This window comes from Crinia signifera, chromosome 2, assembly GCF_055691185.1.
Source record: "Crinia signifera chromosome 2, ASM5569118v1, whole genome shotgun sequence".
NCBI classification, from domain to species: Eukaryota; Metazoa; Chordata; class Amphibia; order Anura; family Myobatrachidae; genus Crinia; species Crinia signifera.
The window spans coordinates 277190193-277206333 of record NC_139218.1 but is presented as its reverse complement, the minus strand read 5'-3'; the positions used below and the strand labels follow the sequence as shown (position 1 = coordinate 277206333).

General features: G+C 45.3%; 1 protein-coding gene across 4 annotated transcripts in view; it reads right to left on the bottom strand.

Moving 5' to 3' along the window:
* The window catches only part of MYO16 (myosin XVI), a 388109-nt gene that overhangs the window by 109529 nt on the left and 262439 nt on the right, over positions 1–16141 (bottom strand). For all 4 annotated transcript variants that reach the window (XM_083168667.1, XM_083168668.1, XM_083168666.1 and 1 more), the window contains 2 exons: positions 15749–15901; positions 11757–11957 (listed from right to left, as the gene is read on the bottom strand). In XM_083168667.1, coding sequence (XP_083024793.1) covers positions 11757–11957; positions 15749–15901 — 354 coding nt within the window. The remainder of the gene's footprint in view (positions 1–11756; positions 11958–15748; positions 15902–16141) is intronic.

The window sequence follows — 16141 nt, the reverse complement described above, 5'->3', positions numbered from 1 at the left end:
GCTGCTTTGGGGCTCATCTACATTTGGATGTAAGTCATTTTCAGATGCACCTCTCAGATGTAGCAGTACATATCTGCGCTTATAGGTGTCACCTTTGCAATCTCCCTGAAATGTTATTTAAAAAGTAGGCAAGTATAAACTCTCTAAAATGGTTTAACATGATCATCATTCCAAATGAATACAAATAAGCCATATCAGAGAGTTTTATGAATGTAGTGGGCCTGTGTACAAGAGTAGTGTTTGGGCTGCCATCCCTCTGCACCTTCCTCATTTCCTCTCCCAGCAGGCAGTTGGGAGAAAAGAATATGGCACCAGCATCACTCAGGAGTAGGGATGGAAACTAGAAACACTGAATTAAAAGCCTGCCCTTTAGTGGTCTTCTGCATTTTAGGCATGTAAATAGTATATTTTGTGTCAAGTTACAGACTACCACAAAAAGAACAATTAGAGTTTCCCAGCTTCCCACTGGTCATTGGGCACATCACAGGTATCTTGTGTGATAAAATAGGACCACCTCCTCGCTTTACCCATGAACGCAGATCACAGTTTATTGAAATATTCTTAGAGGGAAGTATAAACTCCACACAGACATAGGCACTCATCCACACTCACACCACTTATCTAAGAAATAAAGACGCGTACAACTGAATTGGGCTTAAAGGGGACGGCTTATTTATTTTGAGCAGGGGCGGCCTATTTGAATCTAACTAAAATTGATGTCCCTGCTCTAACTAAGGTGGCGGGCAAAGAACGGCATGCAATATAAATAACATTGCTGGAAAATAACAAAGTAATAAAAATAACAAACTCCGGATCTAAGGGCCTCCTGCCCTTAATTGCCTAGGACCGGCCACCTGCCAGCGTCCATGACAACGGCACAATTTCGAAGCGGACTTTTCCAAAAGGGGCCACTTGCCCTTAAGGTCAGGGGGTTGACCTTCTGCCTCTGCCCCTGACCTCGCATATCACTAAGGCAGAGCTCACCACTCTGCCCGAGTCAGCAAAAAATTGGGCCACCTGCCCTAACCTACAAATGTCCGCAACAATTTACCATATCCGAAGTAGATGATTGTTAAGGTCCAGATGTGGGCCCACCTGGATCGGTGATGCCCACATCTCGACATCAACCACCAGCTAAGTGTAAATACGGCTCTAATTTAAACTACCGTTCTTTCCGCCAAACAAAATAAGCCGACAACAACTTAACGGATAAATGCAAAAGACATCTTAAAGCGAATTCTAACTAACAATTGGGGCGGGAGGGAGGGCAACGGTTCCTGAAGCAAGAGGCAGAAACTTCTGGAAGCAGGATCATCATCCCATCAATCTCCACCTCCAACTTCAAGACAGCCTATCCTGAATCATCATTCAAATCTGCCACCCGTCAATCAAGACAAGCCGAACCCCCGGGCCCAGATCCAGTGTGCAAGCTAAGGATTCCTGCCGATAGCCAGGTGAGTTTATGCTGTTTTCAGCCAGACAAGCTGGCTTCTACAGTCTTAAACTCCACACAGACATAGGCACTCATCCACACTCACACCACTTATCTAAGAAATAAAGACGCGTACAACTGAATTGGGCTTAAAGGGGACGGCTTATTTATTTTGAGCAGGGGCGGCCTATTTGAATCTAACTAAAATTTATGTCCCTGCTCTAACTAAGGTGGCGGGCAAAGAACGGCATGCAATATAAATAACATTGCTGGAAAATAACAAAGTAATAAAAATAACAAACTCCGGATCTAAGGGCCTCCTGCCCTTAATTGCCTAGGACCGGCCACCTGCCAGCGTCCATGACAACGGCACAATTTCGAAGCGGACTTTTCCAAAAGGGGCCACTTGCCCTTAAGGTCAGGGGGTTGACCTTCTGCCTCTGCCCCTGACCTCGCATATCACTAAGGCAGAGCTCACCACTCTGCCCGAGTCAGCAAAAAATTGGGCCACCTGCCCTAACCTACAAATGTCCGCAACAATTTACCATATCCGAAGTAGATGATTGTTAAGGTCCAGATGTGGGCCCACCTGGATCGGTGATGCCCACATCTCAACATCAACCACCAGCTAAGTGTAAATACGGCTCTAATTTAAACTACCGTTCTTTCCGCCACATCAGTTCAACCTGAACTGACCCGCCACCAACCTAATGACAAAAACTCCCTCAACTAAACCTCTAAACTTCTCAAGGCGTCTATCAGATTCTGAAAAAACAAATCCATGCCGACTAAAGAGAGATGCACCCCATCTGGCCTATACAGGGTCTCGTTTCTAAAGGATATGGCCTCGTGCCTGACGACCACTCCGCCCTCCGTTACTATAGCCCTGCCGACTACGGAATTGATCCGCCTCCGTACCAAATCGATGGCACCCGGATTGAGTGCATCTCTCCAAACCCTCCTAGGTATAATCTCTGACCAAAAGAAACGGCAAAATCGCCATTCTCTGATCAGGTCCAGCAATAAATTCCTAATCTCAAATCGTATATTGAGACCGGAATTATGCGTGAGGTCGTTGCCCCCCAAGTGAATGATGACAAAAAGTGGGTAACCAAACGACCTAACCGACTCATCCAAAAGACCCCTCAACGCGGACCACCTCATACCTCTACGCCCCAGCCAACGGATAAATCGCGTCTCAGGGAAACGTTCCGTATCCGTGGTTACCTGGGACAAGGACAACCAATAAATAAATGAATGCCCCACCATCCAAATCATATTGGTGTCCAAGCGTTGACCTGTAATTCGAAATGATAGATACTGTTAGAAAGATTGAAATAAAGGCAAACATCTGGAAAAAATTTAACGGGCCCGGGAAATTCCCTTAAAGGTGATTTTGGAGTTCTATATTAAATTGTTGATAACTAATAGGACTGTGATTTGGGTGATCTATTTAGGACTAATTGATTTTTTGACCCACTTAATTTATTTATAATCCCTACTTGTTATTTCTTGTGGAGTGGGGGGGGGGGGGTTGGTGGGTCACCCGATTTGACTTGAGGCAAAAAACACAAATCTTCCACCAGTTGGCTAGAGCCTAATTTAAGACTGGTGATAACACAAAAAATTCCTCAAGGCCCCCCAAACACTAAAGCGCGTTTGGGCGAGCGGCTACTCCTCAAATGCGCTCACTGGACTATGTAGGCCTGATGTATCGCTTAAATGCACCAGACCGCCATCTTCCGAGTGCTCGTATGTCGACCTGAGACCAACCCGCCGCAGCGGCTGCCGAAGCGGCGCCGATACGGAAAGAGTGTGTCCCAAAGTCGACTGGAGAAAGACCCTGATGCAATATACAGCGCCTGAAAACCGACCTAAACTGAAAGTTAGTAAGGGGGGACCCGTCGATGTGCATCAGCCAGGCCCCGGGCAATTGGGGCCGCAACTCCACATAAGCCAGAGCCGCTGCCACCGGACAGATCCGGCGGTCGCCACTCCGACCCAAATGGACCCACTGACCCCTGCCTGCTACATCGGTCTTTGAGCGCTGTATCTTGCACCACAAACTGTCGTGGTGCACGTCGACATGGCCGAACAGCATAGGCGAGGGAGATGCCCTGGTTGCGGACACCAGTTCGCCTACTCTGAACGCCCCATGGAAAGCCATGACAAAGACCAGCCTGAAAAGTCGAACCTCGTAATCGTTTGAGCAAATTACTCTTAGAGACCTCGAGATTCGACGTAACAAGCCGGCATCAATCGGCCGTCGCCTGTCGGGTAAAACCGGCCTGGTTCTGGCCCATCCTTTTAGCATCCTGGAAAGGATGAAAGACTTGGTGATGTCTCTCCTCCCACCCAGACGCAAAAAGAATGATATGCCTGCCAGAGAGCGTCCCACAAAACTTCTGGACTTACCCTCCAAGTACAGGCTCCATACATAGGCAATAATAAGACGCTTAGAGCTCTTACCTGTGCCACCCTGTTCAAGCATGAACTCGCTCCAGCGCTCCCATGAGGCCAGATAAGCTCTTAAAGTCGCCGGCGCTAACGACCGCAGGGCCAGCTCCTCTACCCCTCCAGAGGCACCTGCCATAAAAAAGATGGACATTGTTTACCATACTTTTGGGCTAAAGGCACAAGTTGCCTGAATCTTACCCATTCGAAACGGGACAATGCATCCGCTACGTCGTTAAGCACGCCTGGGACGTGCTTGGCTCGCAACGTAATGTTGGTCGCCAAGCACATCATCACTATCCGTGCTAAAATACGCAAAACTGGGAGAGAGGTTGACTTCAGTTGCGTAATGGATTGTACTACCCCTAGGTTATCACACCAAAAGACAACCTCCCTGTTTCCCAATTCTGCGCCCCAAAGCTCTAAGGCGACCATTATTGGAAATATTTCCAATAATAGCATATTCCTAGTCATGCCGTCTCGTGCCCAAGATTCGGGCCAGGCATCCGCGCACCAACGTCCCGCATAGAATGCGCCGAATCCGAAAGATCCTGCAGCATCTGTATATAATTCCAACTCCGCATTTGCAACGGCTGGAGCTTGCCATATGCATATGCCGTTAAAATTACCCAGAAACATTTCCCACACTTTCAAATCCCTCTTCATTTCTGAAGATAGACGTAGAAAATGGTGGGGTTTGCGAATCCCGACGGTCGCTCGCTGGAGTTTTCTACAAAATATTTTGTCCATGGGTATAACTCTACATGCGAAATTAAACAGGCCCAATAGAGATTGGGCCTGTCTAAGTGTTAACTTAGCAGCCGCGATGGCATAAAGTATTTCGTCATGTAGGCGGCGTACCTTATCCAGAGGAAGTTTACACAGACCCAGCTCGGAATCAATTTCAATTCCAAGGTACACCAAATTCGTAGTAGGTCCCTCGGTTTTTTCCCCTGCCACGGGAACCCCGAAATCCCTAAATAAATCAAGCGCTGTTTCTAGTAACTTAAAGCACAGGTCAGAACTTGGAGGACCCACTAGAAGAAAGTCATCCAAATAATGAGTAATGCTGTCAGCTCCCGTCACTTCCTGTAGGCACCACTGCAAAAATGTGCTAAAGCGCTCAAAATAAGCACATGAAATAGAGCAACCCATGGGCAAACATTTATCTATGTAAAATCCCCCATTCAATTTAAATCCCATGTATTGAAATGCGTTCTTATTTAAAGGTAATAGTCTAAAAGCTGATTCAACATCCAATTTGCACATGAGGGCAACAGCAAATATTGCATTTACTTATTGGAGTGTGATTGCTCCAAACAGTACATAGGCAAAACGAAACGGGTCTTGAAAGTGCGGATGGCAGAACATGTCAGGAACATTAAGAAGGGCTTGGAGTCCCATAATGTTTCTGCACATTTCAAACAATTGCATGGGTGTGATATTTCACATCTCAGGTCTTTCTGCGGGATCCGCACCGTTAAAACCCATTGGAGGATAAACAACAGGGATCTGAGATTGTCACAATTGGAGATGAAATCCATATATGATCTCAAAACTTTAGAACCAAGAGGGATCAATATGGATTTCGAGCTTAAATGCTTTTTGTGATCTATTAATATCCGCTGTGTCCCGTGCATGTTCAGTGTGAATTACTTGGCTGACTATGTACTAATATATTTCTTTTTATTTCTTGTATGATCATTTGCAATATTGGACATTCAAATTTGTGAATATCACCATGGCAACCCTTCGTATATAATTAAACGAGAGATACTGGATGCGTTCCAAAGTGATTAAATATGGACGCCTGTCACGCTTCCGGATGCGTTCCACGGACGTCATATCCCATAAGAACCAGGAAGCGAGAGTCATATCGGAGGAATTCCGATACGTCATTTCCGGCGGCAGCGTAACATCTATATGCTGACATCTGACAAAATACGGAGCGCAGGAATCTGCCAGAGAAGCTGTTGGTTGCTATATGTTTATGTATTTCTGTGATTGCCTTTTGTATATGTGCTTTTCTTTTATCCATTAGTGTTAGTGATAGCACTGTCGTATTGTTTTAGCATCATTTAGGATTAGTGGATCAGGAAGTCCGGTACTTGTTTTATTAACACCTGGTCTCAGTATTAATCGGAGCAGGTATATATACCTGTTCTGATCCTATCTCCTCCATACCTTGAAAAAGGGCCATATTACAGGCTCGAAACGCATTGGTAGGAGGAACAACGTCTGCACACTTTGGGGCTCCCTGTGTCTTTATTCCATCTTATAGACACCCACTTTTGTCACAATCCCGGGTGAGTGAGAAGTGGTGGACTGGTTCCTGTTGGACCCCCTCAGTGCAAGGACATTTTTATCCATCTTTTGATTTTTAAAGTTTTTTATGTACTTTTTGGAACGTGTACTTTTGCTGTGACCGAATAAAAGTGTTTTTGACACCAATCTGGATCTGAATAATTGGGCTACCTGCCGATCGTCCAGGATCAAAGAAACCTTTTGAGGTCCATAGGGCACATACACGAGGTGAGCTCTGATCTGTTTAGAGTGAAAGTCTGGATAGAGATCTGTGAAAAGAAACCTTTACAGGCCTATAGGGCCTCACATAGAGGTCAGTTGCAGAGGGTGAACCCCTCTTATGTGATCCATAACGTTGGTGTATAAAGTCTGGATAGAGATCTGTGTAAAGAAACCTTTACGGGCCTATAGGGCCTCACATAGAGGTCAGTTGCAGAGGGTGAACCCCTCCTACGTGATCCATAACCCCAATTTACGTATTGGAATAACGTCTACTGAGTGCTAACTTGGGAAGACTAACTATCAGAAATATAGGACAGCGCAACAGTATTCAGCATTTGTTGTTTGGAGATTTGGTTTTTGGGATTGGTAATCCCTGGTGGATACCGTGCTGCAGTCCTGTGGCGCAGATTGTTTAAACTATATTGTTGCATTTGCACATGAGGGCGCCAGGACCAATCTTTCGAATAATGTCTATAGCGTCCTCAAATAAAAAATAATTAACAGTGCACAAATCGTCATCGATGGCGTCATTGACAGACGACCCTCTAGGACAAGAAAGATGCTGAATCAGCCTGAACTTCCCTTTAACCTTCTTGGGAACCACCCCAATAGGGGACAAAATTAGTCCCTCAACTGGTGGTGTTAAAAATGGGCCTGCCATGCGACCTAGTTTTACCTCGGCCTCAACTTTTTGTGATATTATGTCAGGATATTCCATGGCGGAGCGTAAGGTTTCCCTAGTTCCCGTATTAATTGGAGCGGAAACAGGTAATTGGAAACCTTCTGAAAATCCGGACTGCAAAAATTTAGCTCCATCCCTGTCCGGATACTGTTACAGCCATGGTAACATCCTGACCAATACTATAGGAGTTGGGGCTCTATCCAACGACAGGTGCCGCTGGACCGCGGCTCTGTTTTGTCGTGGATTGAGCCCCACCTCCCCCCCCAGTTGGTGGTTTTGTGCAATCCTTGATTGCGTGTCGACCTCCGCATCTGAGACAAAGGTGCCGAAAATGACACCGGTTTCCCAGGCTGCACTGCCCATTATTAAATGAGTAGCACTTACCATGGCCAGGCTTAGTATTACCTCCCTTATTAACGTTATTGTAAGGCCTACTCCCATACTGTCTTACCCACCCCTTATTCTCAGCAGCCCTAAGAGGTGTAGCTGATTCGGTAACTTCGACGTATAACTCTACGTCTTTCTTACCAAAATCAAACACCTCTCGGCCATGCTGCTTCCTCCTAAACTCTTCGTCATAGATCCGCCAACCGGGACCGACGTAAGAGGTGTAGAGTTTATGAATAAGAAACTGGTATCTCACCAGGTTCACATATTCATCTGGGTGTGTTTCTAAATAACAGGCCGCAAAAATAAGTATACCTCTTACCCAGTTATTATAAGTACGAAAGGCATCCTCGTTAGAGGGTCCTTTCTTCCTTGCGGCTAGGAGGGCCCGCCTATCTTTGCTTGTTAAAGCAAAGATATCTACATATCGCCCTTTTCTGATCCTATCCCTAGCCCTAGGGCGCAAACCCCGCTTAACAGCGGTGTTCGCGCACTGCACTGCGTCGGACTCGACCGATACATTAGAGGAGCCTGAGCTATGGGACCTATATTCTCTACGCCTCTTTCGCTTGCGTCTCCTCACGACGCCGTCCGAAGATGATTTGTCTTCGGAAGACGTCGATGCCAACGAGGAATCCGAGGTTTCATTTCTGCGCCGTCTCTTCCGGGACTTTGCAGATCTTTTTCGCCTAGCTTTTTCCTCTATAGATGAGTCCTCCGACCCACCACTGTTAGACCCAGCATTATCATCATTTGTCCAGTCAGGATCATTCGTAGACTCACCAGTATCAGATGATGCTGCCCTCCTTCTTCCACCTTCGCCCCTTCCACGACTTGATGAAGTTCCCTCCATAGCTTGCTGCGCTGATTCTTGACCTGTCAATAGAGGTTCAGTAACAACCCCCATAACATTTGAAACATTCGGCGATGCCCTTTCCGCTGAGGAAACGGCGTTTCCCCCTCGTGCCGCAGTAATAGTCGGAGCTATTGCTTTAGCTATGATGTCAGATACTGACTCCAAAGTCGCCGCAGGAGCTGTGGTCCCCTGTCCACCTGTACCGGTGGTTAACAGGGGAGCCACTGCCGACACGACTGCAGCGCATATGGATGTAAGCGCTGATGGGTCCAATGATACCATGTTAGTAGCTGTATTACTCCCCCTAACCGCATCGGCATAGGAGAGACCCGGCTGCAGCCTAGACCCTCGTGGAACCCTATGGGCCTCATTAGCTTTTTCCGCGGCCAGCCTTCTCCGTGCTGCCCGCCTAGATCTAGCGTTAGAATTTCTGGACCCTTCTACCGGATTCAAGTGTGAATCACCTTGTTGGTCCCTATCACTATCCCCATTTTCTTCATTTGACTCAGCCATGAGCCCTTGCTCCTGTTGAGCGGATTCGCTACTTACAGAACGCACTTCACCTGACTCACTGCTTGAGGACCCGGATTCAGCGGAATCCTCACTATTATCCCGCCACATAGCTACGGCCGATTTGAGCATGGCAAATTCGGCCTCAGTGAGCTTATGTCGCATATCTTCAATGAATTGTCCCCTGGGGTTGCTATCAGACCCCATTCCACCAGATGGCGCTGTCCTCTCATTCCCTTTCTTCCCTCTAGTGTGGGACCTCCTGCCATTCCCCCTTATTGCAGCAGAGGGCGCTCCAGGCAGAGAAGTGCCTGTAACACCCTCTGCACTGTCTGTTGTAGCACCCCTGCGTCCACTTCTTCCCCTGGACGCTATAACACCCTCAGTGCTCATAGGTACTGCACCCCCCTTTTTACTTTTAGGGCGCGCTCCGGTCCCCCGACCGTCGCGCCGTGCCCTCACTGTTTTTTTCCCTTGTAGTGTGGATGCGGGTCCGGAGTGACTCCCGGCACCCGCATCCCTCATGACTACTACTGAGGCGGATGCTTCAGGCCTAGCGCCTGAGCACCGCCGGGTGATGCGGCTGTAGCGCGGCGCGGCGGGGACAGGCGCCGGCTCTGACGCCCTCGTCCCCTCTGCTCGCCCCCGTGTGCGCGTCTGACGCGCAGGGCTTGCCGGAGGATTTCCTGAATCTCCGGCAGCCCCGCCACGACGCCCTGACTTGGCGGGCAGACGACCGATGACCGCCGGAGCGGGCGGTCCCGCCCGCGTTCCGGCAGCCCTCCGGCGAGGGGAGGGGGATAGCCCCCGCTCGTCGCCTCTGCAGGGAGGCCTAGCTCTGGCCCGGACAGACCCTGCATCTTCACCTAGCGCAGCGTACCTGGCGGGAGCCCCCGCAGCGCGCTTAGGCCTGCCAGCCATATTAACAGTCACAGCGCTTAAAGAAGAAATATAGAAAGCAGGGAAAGATGTTAAAGTATAGAGTTATAGACTAGCAGTAAGAGTAGGAAGAAATAGATTGAAAAAGGAAAGAGATAGGGAGAGAAGTATATAAAGAAATTATAGATCTCTAACAGGCTAATAATTGTCTGTACTTAACAGTCCAACGGTTCCTGAAGCAAGAGGCAGAAACTTCTGGAAGCAGGATCATCATCCCATCAATCTCCACCTCCAACTTCAAGACAGCCTATCCTGAATCATCATTCAAATCTGCCACCCGTCAATCAAGACAAGCCGAACCCCCGGGCCCAGATCCAGTGTGCAAGCTAAGGATTCCTGCCGATAGCCAGGTGAGTTTATGCTGTTTTCAGCCAGACAAGCTGGCTTCTACAGTCTTTCTGCAGTGATCACTGCATAGAAGTCTCACCGTATATACTGGCTAGGACCTTAAAGTAGATGGCAGAAATCCCCACTAACATGTTTTGAGAACTGTGAAATAACAGGGTTACACAATTATCTTTATTTTTTTCTCTCTTTCATGTTATAACTTGAAACCTCCATGGAAAGAGGAATATCCTGTGAACGGGGAAGTACTATTGGGTGCCGGATGACTGACCGGCAGTCTGGATTCCGACAGTCATTACACTGACGTCGGAATCAGGCCTGCTAAAAGCTTGACAGACGGGCAGCGGCTATTCTACCTCGTGGGGGTCCACAACCCCCATAGAGGGGGAATAAAATAGGTGGCGAGCGCAGCGAGCCACTGCGTGTGCAGCATGGTGAGCACAGCAAGCCTGCAAGGGACTTCATTGCGCTCTCCCTGATGTCTGAGTCCCCGCAGTCGGGATTCTGACATCTGGCTAATGACTGTCGGAATCCCGACTGTCGGTGTGTTATACCACACCCATACTATTTGTATTTTATTATTCCAAAGCGCCATTATCCTGGATATTATCTTGCTTTGTGTTTTGTATTTTGGAGTAGTAGTGGCGCTCCATTTACCAGAGTATATAGGGCCAGATGCACTAAGATTAAAAAGTGATAAAATGGAGAGTGATAAACAACCACCCAATCAGCTCCTGCCTTAATTTTTTTCAAACACAGTCTGTGACATAACAGTTAGGAGGCGATTGGCTGGCTGTTTATCACTCTCAATTCTATCACTTTTTGCATCTTAGTGCATCTGGCCCATAGGCTGTACTGGCTTGGGCACCATAATATACTAAATTGTTTTATTATACATTTTACACAACTGCTTGCACCCGGAAGAGTTGAGCAGTTCCTCGCTCAGTCTCCTTGAAGGGCTACATTTTATCCATATTCAGTATCAGTGTGCAAAGCAGGAAAGGAGTATCATTCTACAAAGCACAGAAGGATAGTATGTCACTCAGCAGTCATCACCTTCATGTATGAACTAGTGGGTTCTATGTCACTGTGTACATACTGGCTCCTCATGACACACATTACACTAATGATGCCCAGGCATGTTGTTGCAGCAGCATCATTAACAACATGCTGTATGGATATACATTCATCTGCCTTCTCCGATCACAATGCTTTCATACCATGACAAGCCTGCACACCTTTTATACACAGAAGATAATCATGTGTACAGGGTGCTGGGCTATCCAAGACCTGCTGCAAGTTACCCAAGTGGTTAATTAGGGCTTTTGTCCCATAGCCAGGGGCTGTGCTATCAAAATAAGAAGGAACTGATTCAATTAAATCTGCCAGTAAATTAATGACATTAACAATGCAAATGAATATATCAGAACTGTTACAGCATTCGATAAATCTTCCAGAAGCTAGAATGATGCTGCTGTTGAGATTAGTATTGTATGAGCTATATAACTAATCATCCAGTGGAAACGATGAATGAGCCACCATCGGCACAAGAACTGTGACAACCACCCCCCTTCCCCACCACCCCGAGAGCATGTGCGGCTGGTTAGTCGCGAGATGAAGCTTACCCTTCCTGCATAATGCATGATTGTGAAGACAGGGGTTTGTTCCTTGGATGTGACATTGCCATTCCCATCTTTTGCTGATGTATACACAGTATTTGAATTTGATGTCTCCAGGAGTGACTGGAGACGTTTGGAGAGGCTTTGTTCCATGGAATGAATGGACTGGCTTTCCTCTTCTAGAACGGACAAAAAGCCTAAAGGTTTCTGGAGAAAAAAAAAAGTATTTGTTTTTGTTGGTGTCTCACAATTTATAATTAATAAATCAAGTTGAAAGCATGCTATATAAATAATTTGTTTTAGTACAGATCACATATATTAGAGGTGACTCGGAAATCAATAATAATGTACTGCATTATTCCATTCCAATGAATAGAAAACCAACAATAAACAATATTACATTAAATCACACGTTTTATACAGATATCATTTGCAAGAGATTAATTATATAAAAATAGATACAAACTGAAAATACAGTGTCCTTAAAAGTACATGTATGATAGCTATATACAGTATTAGCATAATATACACTAATACAGCAAATATACAGACACAAGGGTATATTTACTACAGCTTTTGAAAATGAAAATAGGTGATGTTGCCCACAGCAACCAATCAGATTCTGTCTACTATTTTCTAGGATGCAATAGACAAATGATAGAGATAATCTGATTGGTTGCTATGGACAACATCTTGACTTTTCATTTTTAGTAAGTTTTAGTAAAATGACCCTTCAATGCAATTTGTTTGTTACTGCATGTGTGCAGAAACCCCTAAAAACTCCTCTGGCACGTGTGTTACATTGGACGTTACGCTTTTTGTGTACTTTCTTCCAAAGTAATGGTAATAAGGGAGATTTATCATTATAAATGATAGCGGGATTAACCCCTTCAGTGGCAATCCCAAGAATTTTCCGGGCTGTGCCTCAGTGTCCAGTCTGGCAAGGCCGGAAAATTCTCGGTATTGCCACTGCTTAGAGCCGGGCAGCGCTGCTGAGTTCAATCACTGAACTCAGGCAGCTTCGGCACTGCCCCACTCCCTCCCCTCCGCCACGCCTCCTCCTCTCCCCTCCGGGTTTGCTATTGAAGTCCCCGGCGCCGGCTTATGACAAGCCGGCTGCCGGGGACAGGGAAGGGGTGCGGGTGCGCAGGTCCGGGCAGCCGCTGATTGACAGTTCAGCAGCGCTGTCCGGACCCAGGGAGGCAGTGGTGGGTTTTTTTAAGGGAGCGCTCCCCATAAAAAAACTCACCCAGTGGGGAGCGCTCCGCCCCCAAAAAAAACACCACTGAAGGGGTTAAGGGGCCTAATCATGTAGCAGTGAGAAGCGTGGAGAAGTGAGCCAGTGGCAACCAATTGGTTGCCCATGGCAACCAATCATATTTTTAGTAACATTTATCAAGTGCATTCTATAAAACTAGCATATAAATAGCAGCTGATTGGTTGTCATGGGCAACATCTCCACTCTTTTCACTGCTTCATGAATAGTCCCCAAAGGCACAATGATATCACCATGCAGCTATACTCTATTCCTCATAGCTGAACACAAGTCAGTTCGCTGAACATATCCTGTGTGTTTGTGCACAATGCATGCTCCAGAGCTGAGCACACCCATATACAAGTCATGCAGAAGACTGATAGGATGTAACGGTGATGTACAGTAGCTGGGCATTCCTATCTACAAATGAAAGCAACGTCCAGTGAGTGTGTGTAAGGTAAATCACAATGGTGGGCTTTGTGAATACATGTAAATCCACCTGTAATCAGACACATCTTTTGCACTTAGTATAAGGCTGTGGCAAGTGCACACAGATAATTATGGCGATGGTTAAGAAGCAAAGCGCATAGATAGGGGCGGCCCAGCTGCTTGGTACTTTGCATAAGGGTGAATACAATATATTGTTTGCACTTAATTCTGTGCATGCAGGATAGATTATGGCAAATGCATCTCTGCATTGGCACTAACAGTAAGTATATTCATAATGTTGATTCGCTTTGACAATGGCCATTGTACAGTAGCACGCTTGTGGTGGACACTGTGTTAGCTGACCCCCAAATACTTTATTGATCACTATAATGCACCACAGTGTAGGTACTCACAATTCCAATTGAAAAGAAGCCAGAAGGACATGTTACATCTGCACATGTTACATCTGCCCACCTGCAGTGCACATGGTTTTGTCCATTTGAGAAGGAATTTGCCTCTGAGAGTGAACCAGAATAAGGCCAAGTGTTGTGTGTTCCTTCCAATTTTGCCAGTAGTGCCGTGGAACATCCGGGTGCACTTTTGGAAACTTCAAACGTGCAGCAATGTTTTTTGTGGACAGCAGTGGCTTCCTCCATGGTGTCCTCTCGTGAACTCCATTCTTGTTTAGGGTTTAACGTATTGTAGATTCATCAACAGAGATATTAGCATGTGCCAGAGATTTCTGTAAGTCTTAAGCTGACACTATAGGATTCTTCTTCACCTCATTGAGCATTCCGCGCTGTGCTCTTGCAGGCATCTTTACAGAATGGCCACTCCTAGGGAGAGTAGCAATAGTGCTGAACTTTCTCCATTTATAGACAGTTTGTCTTACCGTGGACTGATGAACATCAAGGCTTTTAGAGATACCTTTGTAACCCTTTCCAGCTTTATGCAAGTCAACAATTCTTAATCACGGGTCTTCTGGGAACTATGCGAGGCATAGTTCACATCAGGCAATGCTTCTTGAGAATAGCAAACTCAAAACTGGTGTGTTTTTTAAAGGGCAGCATTAAGCAACACCTCCCATCTCATCTCATGGATTGGACTCCAGGTTGGCTGACTCCAATTAGCTCTTGGTGATGTCATTAGCCTAGGGGTTTACATACTTTATCCACCATGCACTGTGAATGTTTGCATGGTGTGTTCAATAAAAACATGACAACATATAATTGTTTGTGTGGTATTAGTTTACGCAGACTGTGTTTGTCTATTGCTGTGACCTAGATGAAGATCAGAACACAATTTCTGACCAATTTATGCAGAAATCAAGGTAATTCCAAATGGTTCACATACTTTTTCTTGCAACTGTATATGATTCAGTGACATCTGTTATATTGTAACATATTGTAATATATGTGGATATTGGAACCAGCTGGATGACTGCTGTATTGCTATCAACATATTATCATGAAATTTGCCTTGTTTTCTACCTAACCTGTAAGCTCCAGGGTGCAGCGCTCTCTCACCTTTTGGCTCAAAATATTTTGCTGGATTGATATCAGTGTATATTTGTTTTTAGTTTCCTGCTGTACAGCCATGTGGAACATGATGAAATGTAGTTTACAAAAGATAACAATGATTTTGTAATTTGGAGTTTGTGTAGAGGAGTTTTGTGATCTTGCATACTGCTGAGCTTAATGTATGAGTGTTCCCTCTCAGTGATTGCCCACTCTCCAACCCCCTTCCTACAGTATTTCCAGCCATGCTCTTCTAAGTTCTAACCGATGATTCAAATGAGGAGGAGGCAGCACAAACCAAACCTATTGATGATAACACATTTGCTTATGCATATGCTTAAACTTAGTTAAGTGATCCCCGTTATAAAACCTATTTTCAACACATATCAGCAAAAGGTTCATTTTTATAAGTCATAGCCCTTGCCTGGCCCCTGCATACATTATTGTACACTCTACACAGCAAATGCTGGCAATATTTAGAATAAACTTTCATTAGTAAAAAGACCATTGCTAACATTGCATATTGCATAGCTGAGTTTCATAATTGCTTCATTTGACAAAAAATGAATTAATAATGTGGGTTGCTAATACTATATTAATAGGTATTTATGAAAAAAAGTATTATGTAATTATGTAACAGTAGCTATCATCAGTGTTAAAATGCTGAATATATACAGTACACATTTTAACATTTGGTCCAATGATGCACCAATACCTTGTATTGCACTGTAATATACAGCACACATGCACATACAGAAAGGGAGTCTACACTGTATTTATAATGAAACGAGGGATACCTGAAAGAAAAAATCTAGCACTGTTGTATGGTTTCCAGGACAATACATGGTTTCCATGGAAACTCCCTCTTGTGCACATTCAGCTTGTTCTTGTAGAAATAGCACTTCATTGATATACTGGTGGATTTTTTCGTTGGTTAGATTAATGCATAGCTGTAAATACAAATCATGTGTTAGAGAAACACTAAAGAAACAAATAAAAACACAATACAGTTACACAAAGCGTCAACCTATACATACTGTACATAGAGGTTTAGACAACAAACAGAATATTATTAGAGAAATCCTTATTCCTCTATTTTCTTTTCCATGGTATATACAGTACTTGAAGAAATGCCTTTTTTCATGCTCTTTTAAACATGTCAACTGTCCCCTATTTTACTTTTTACTATA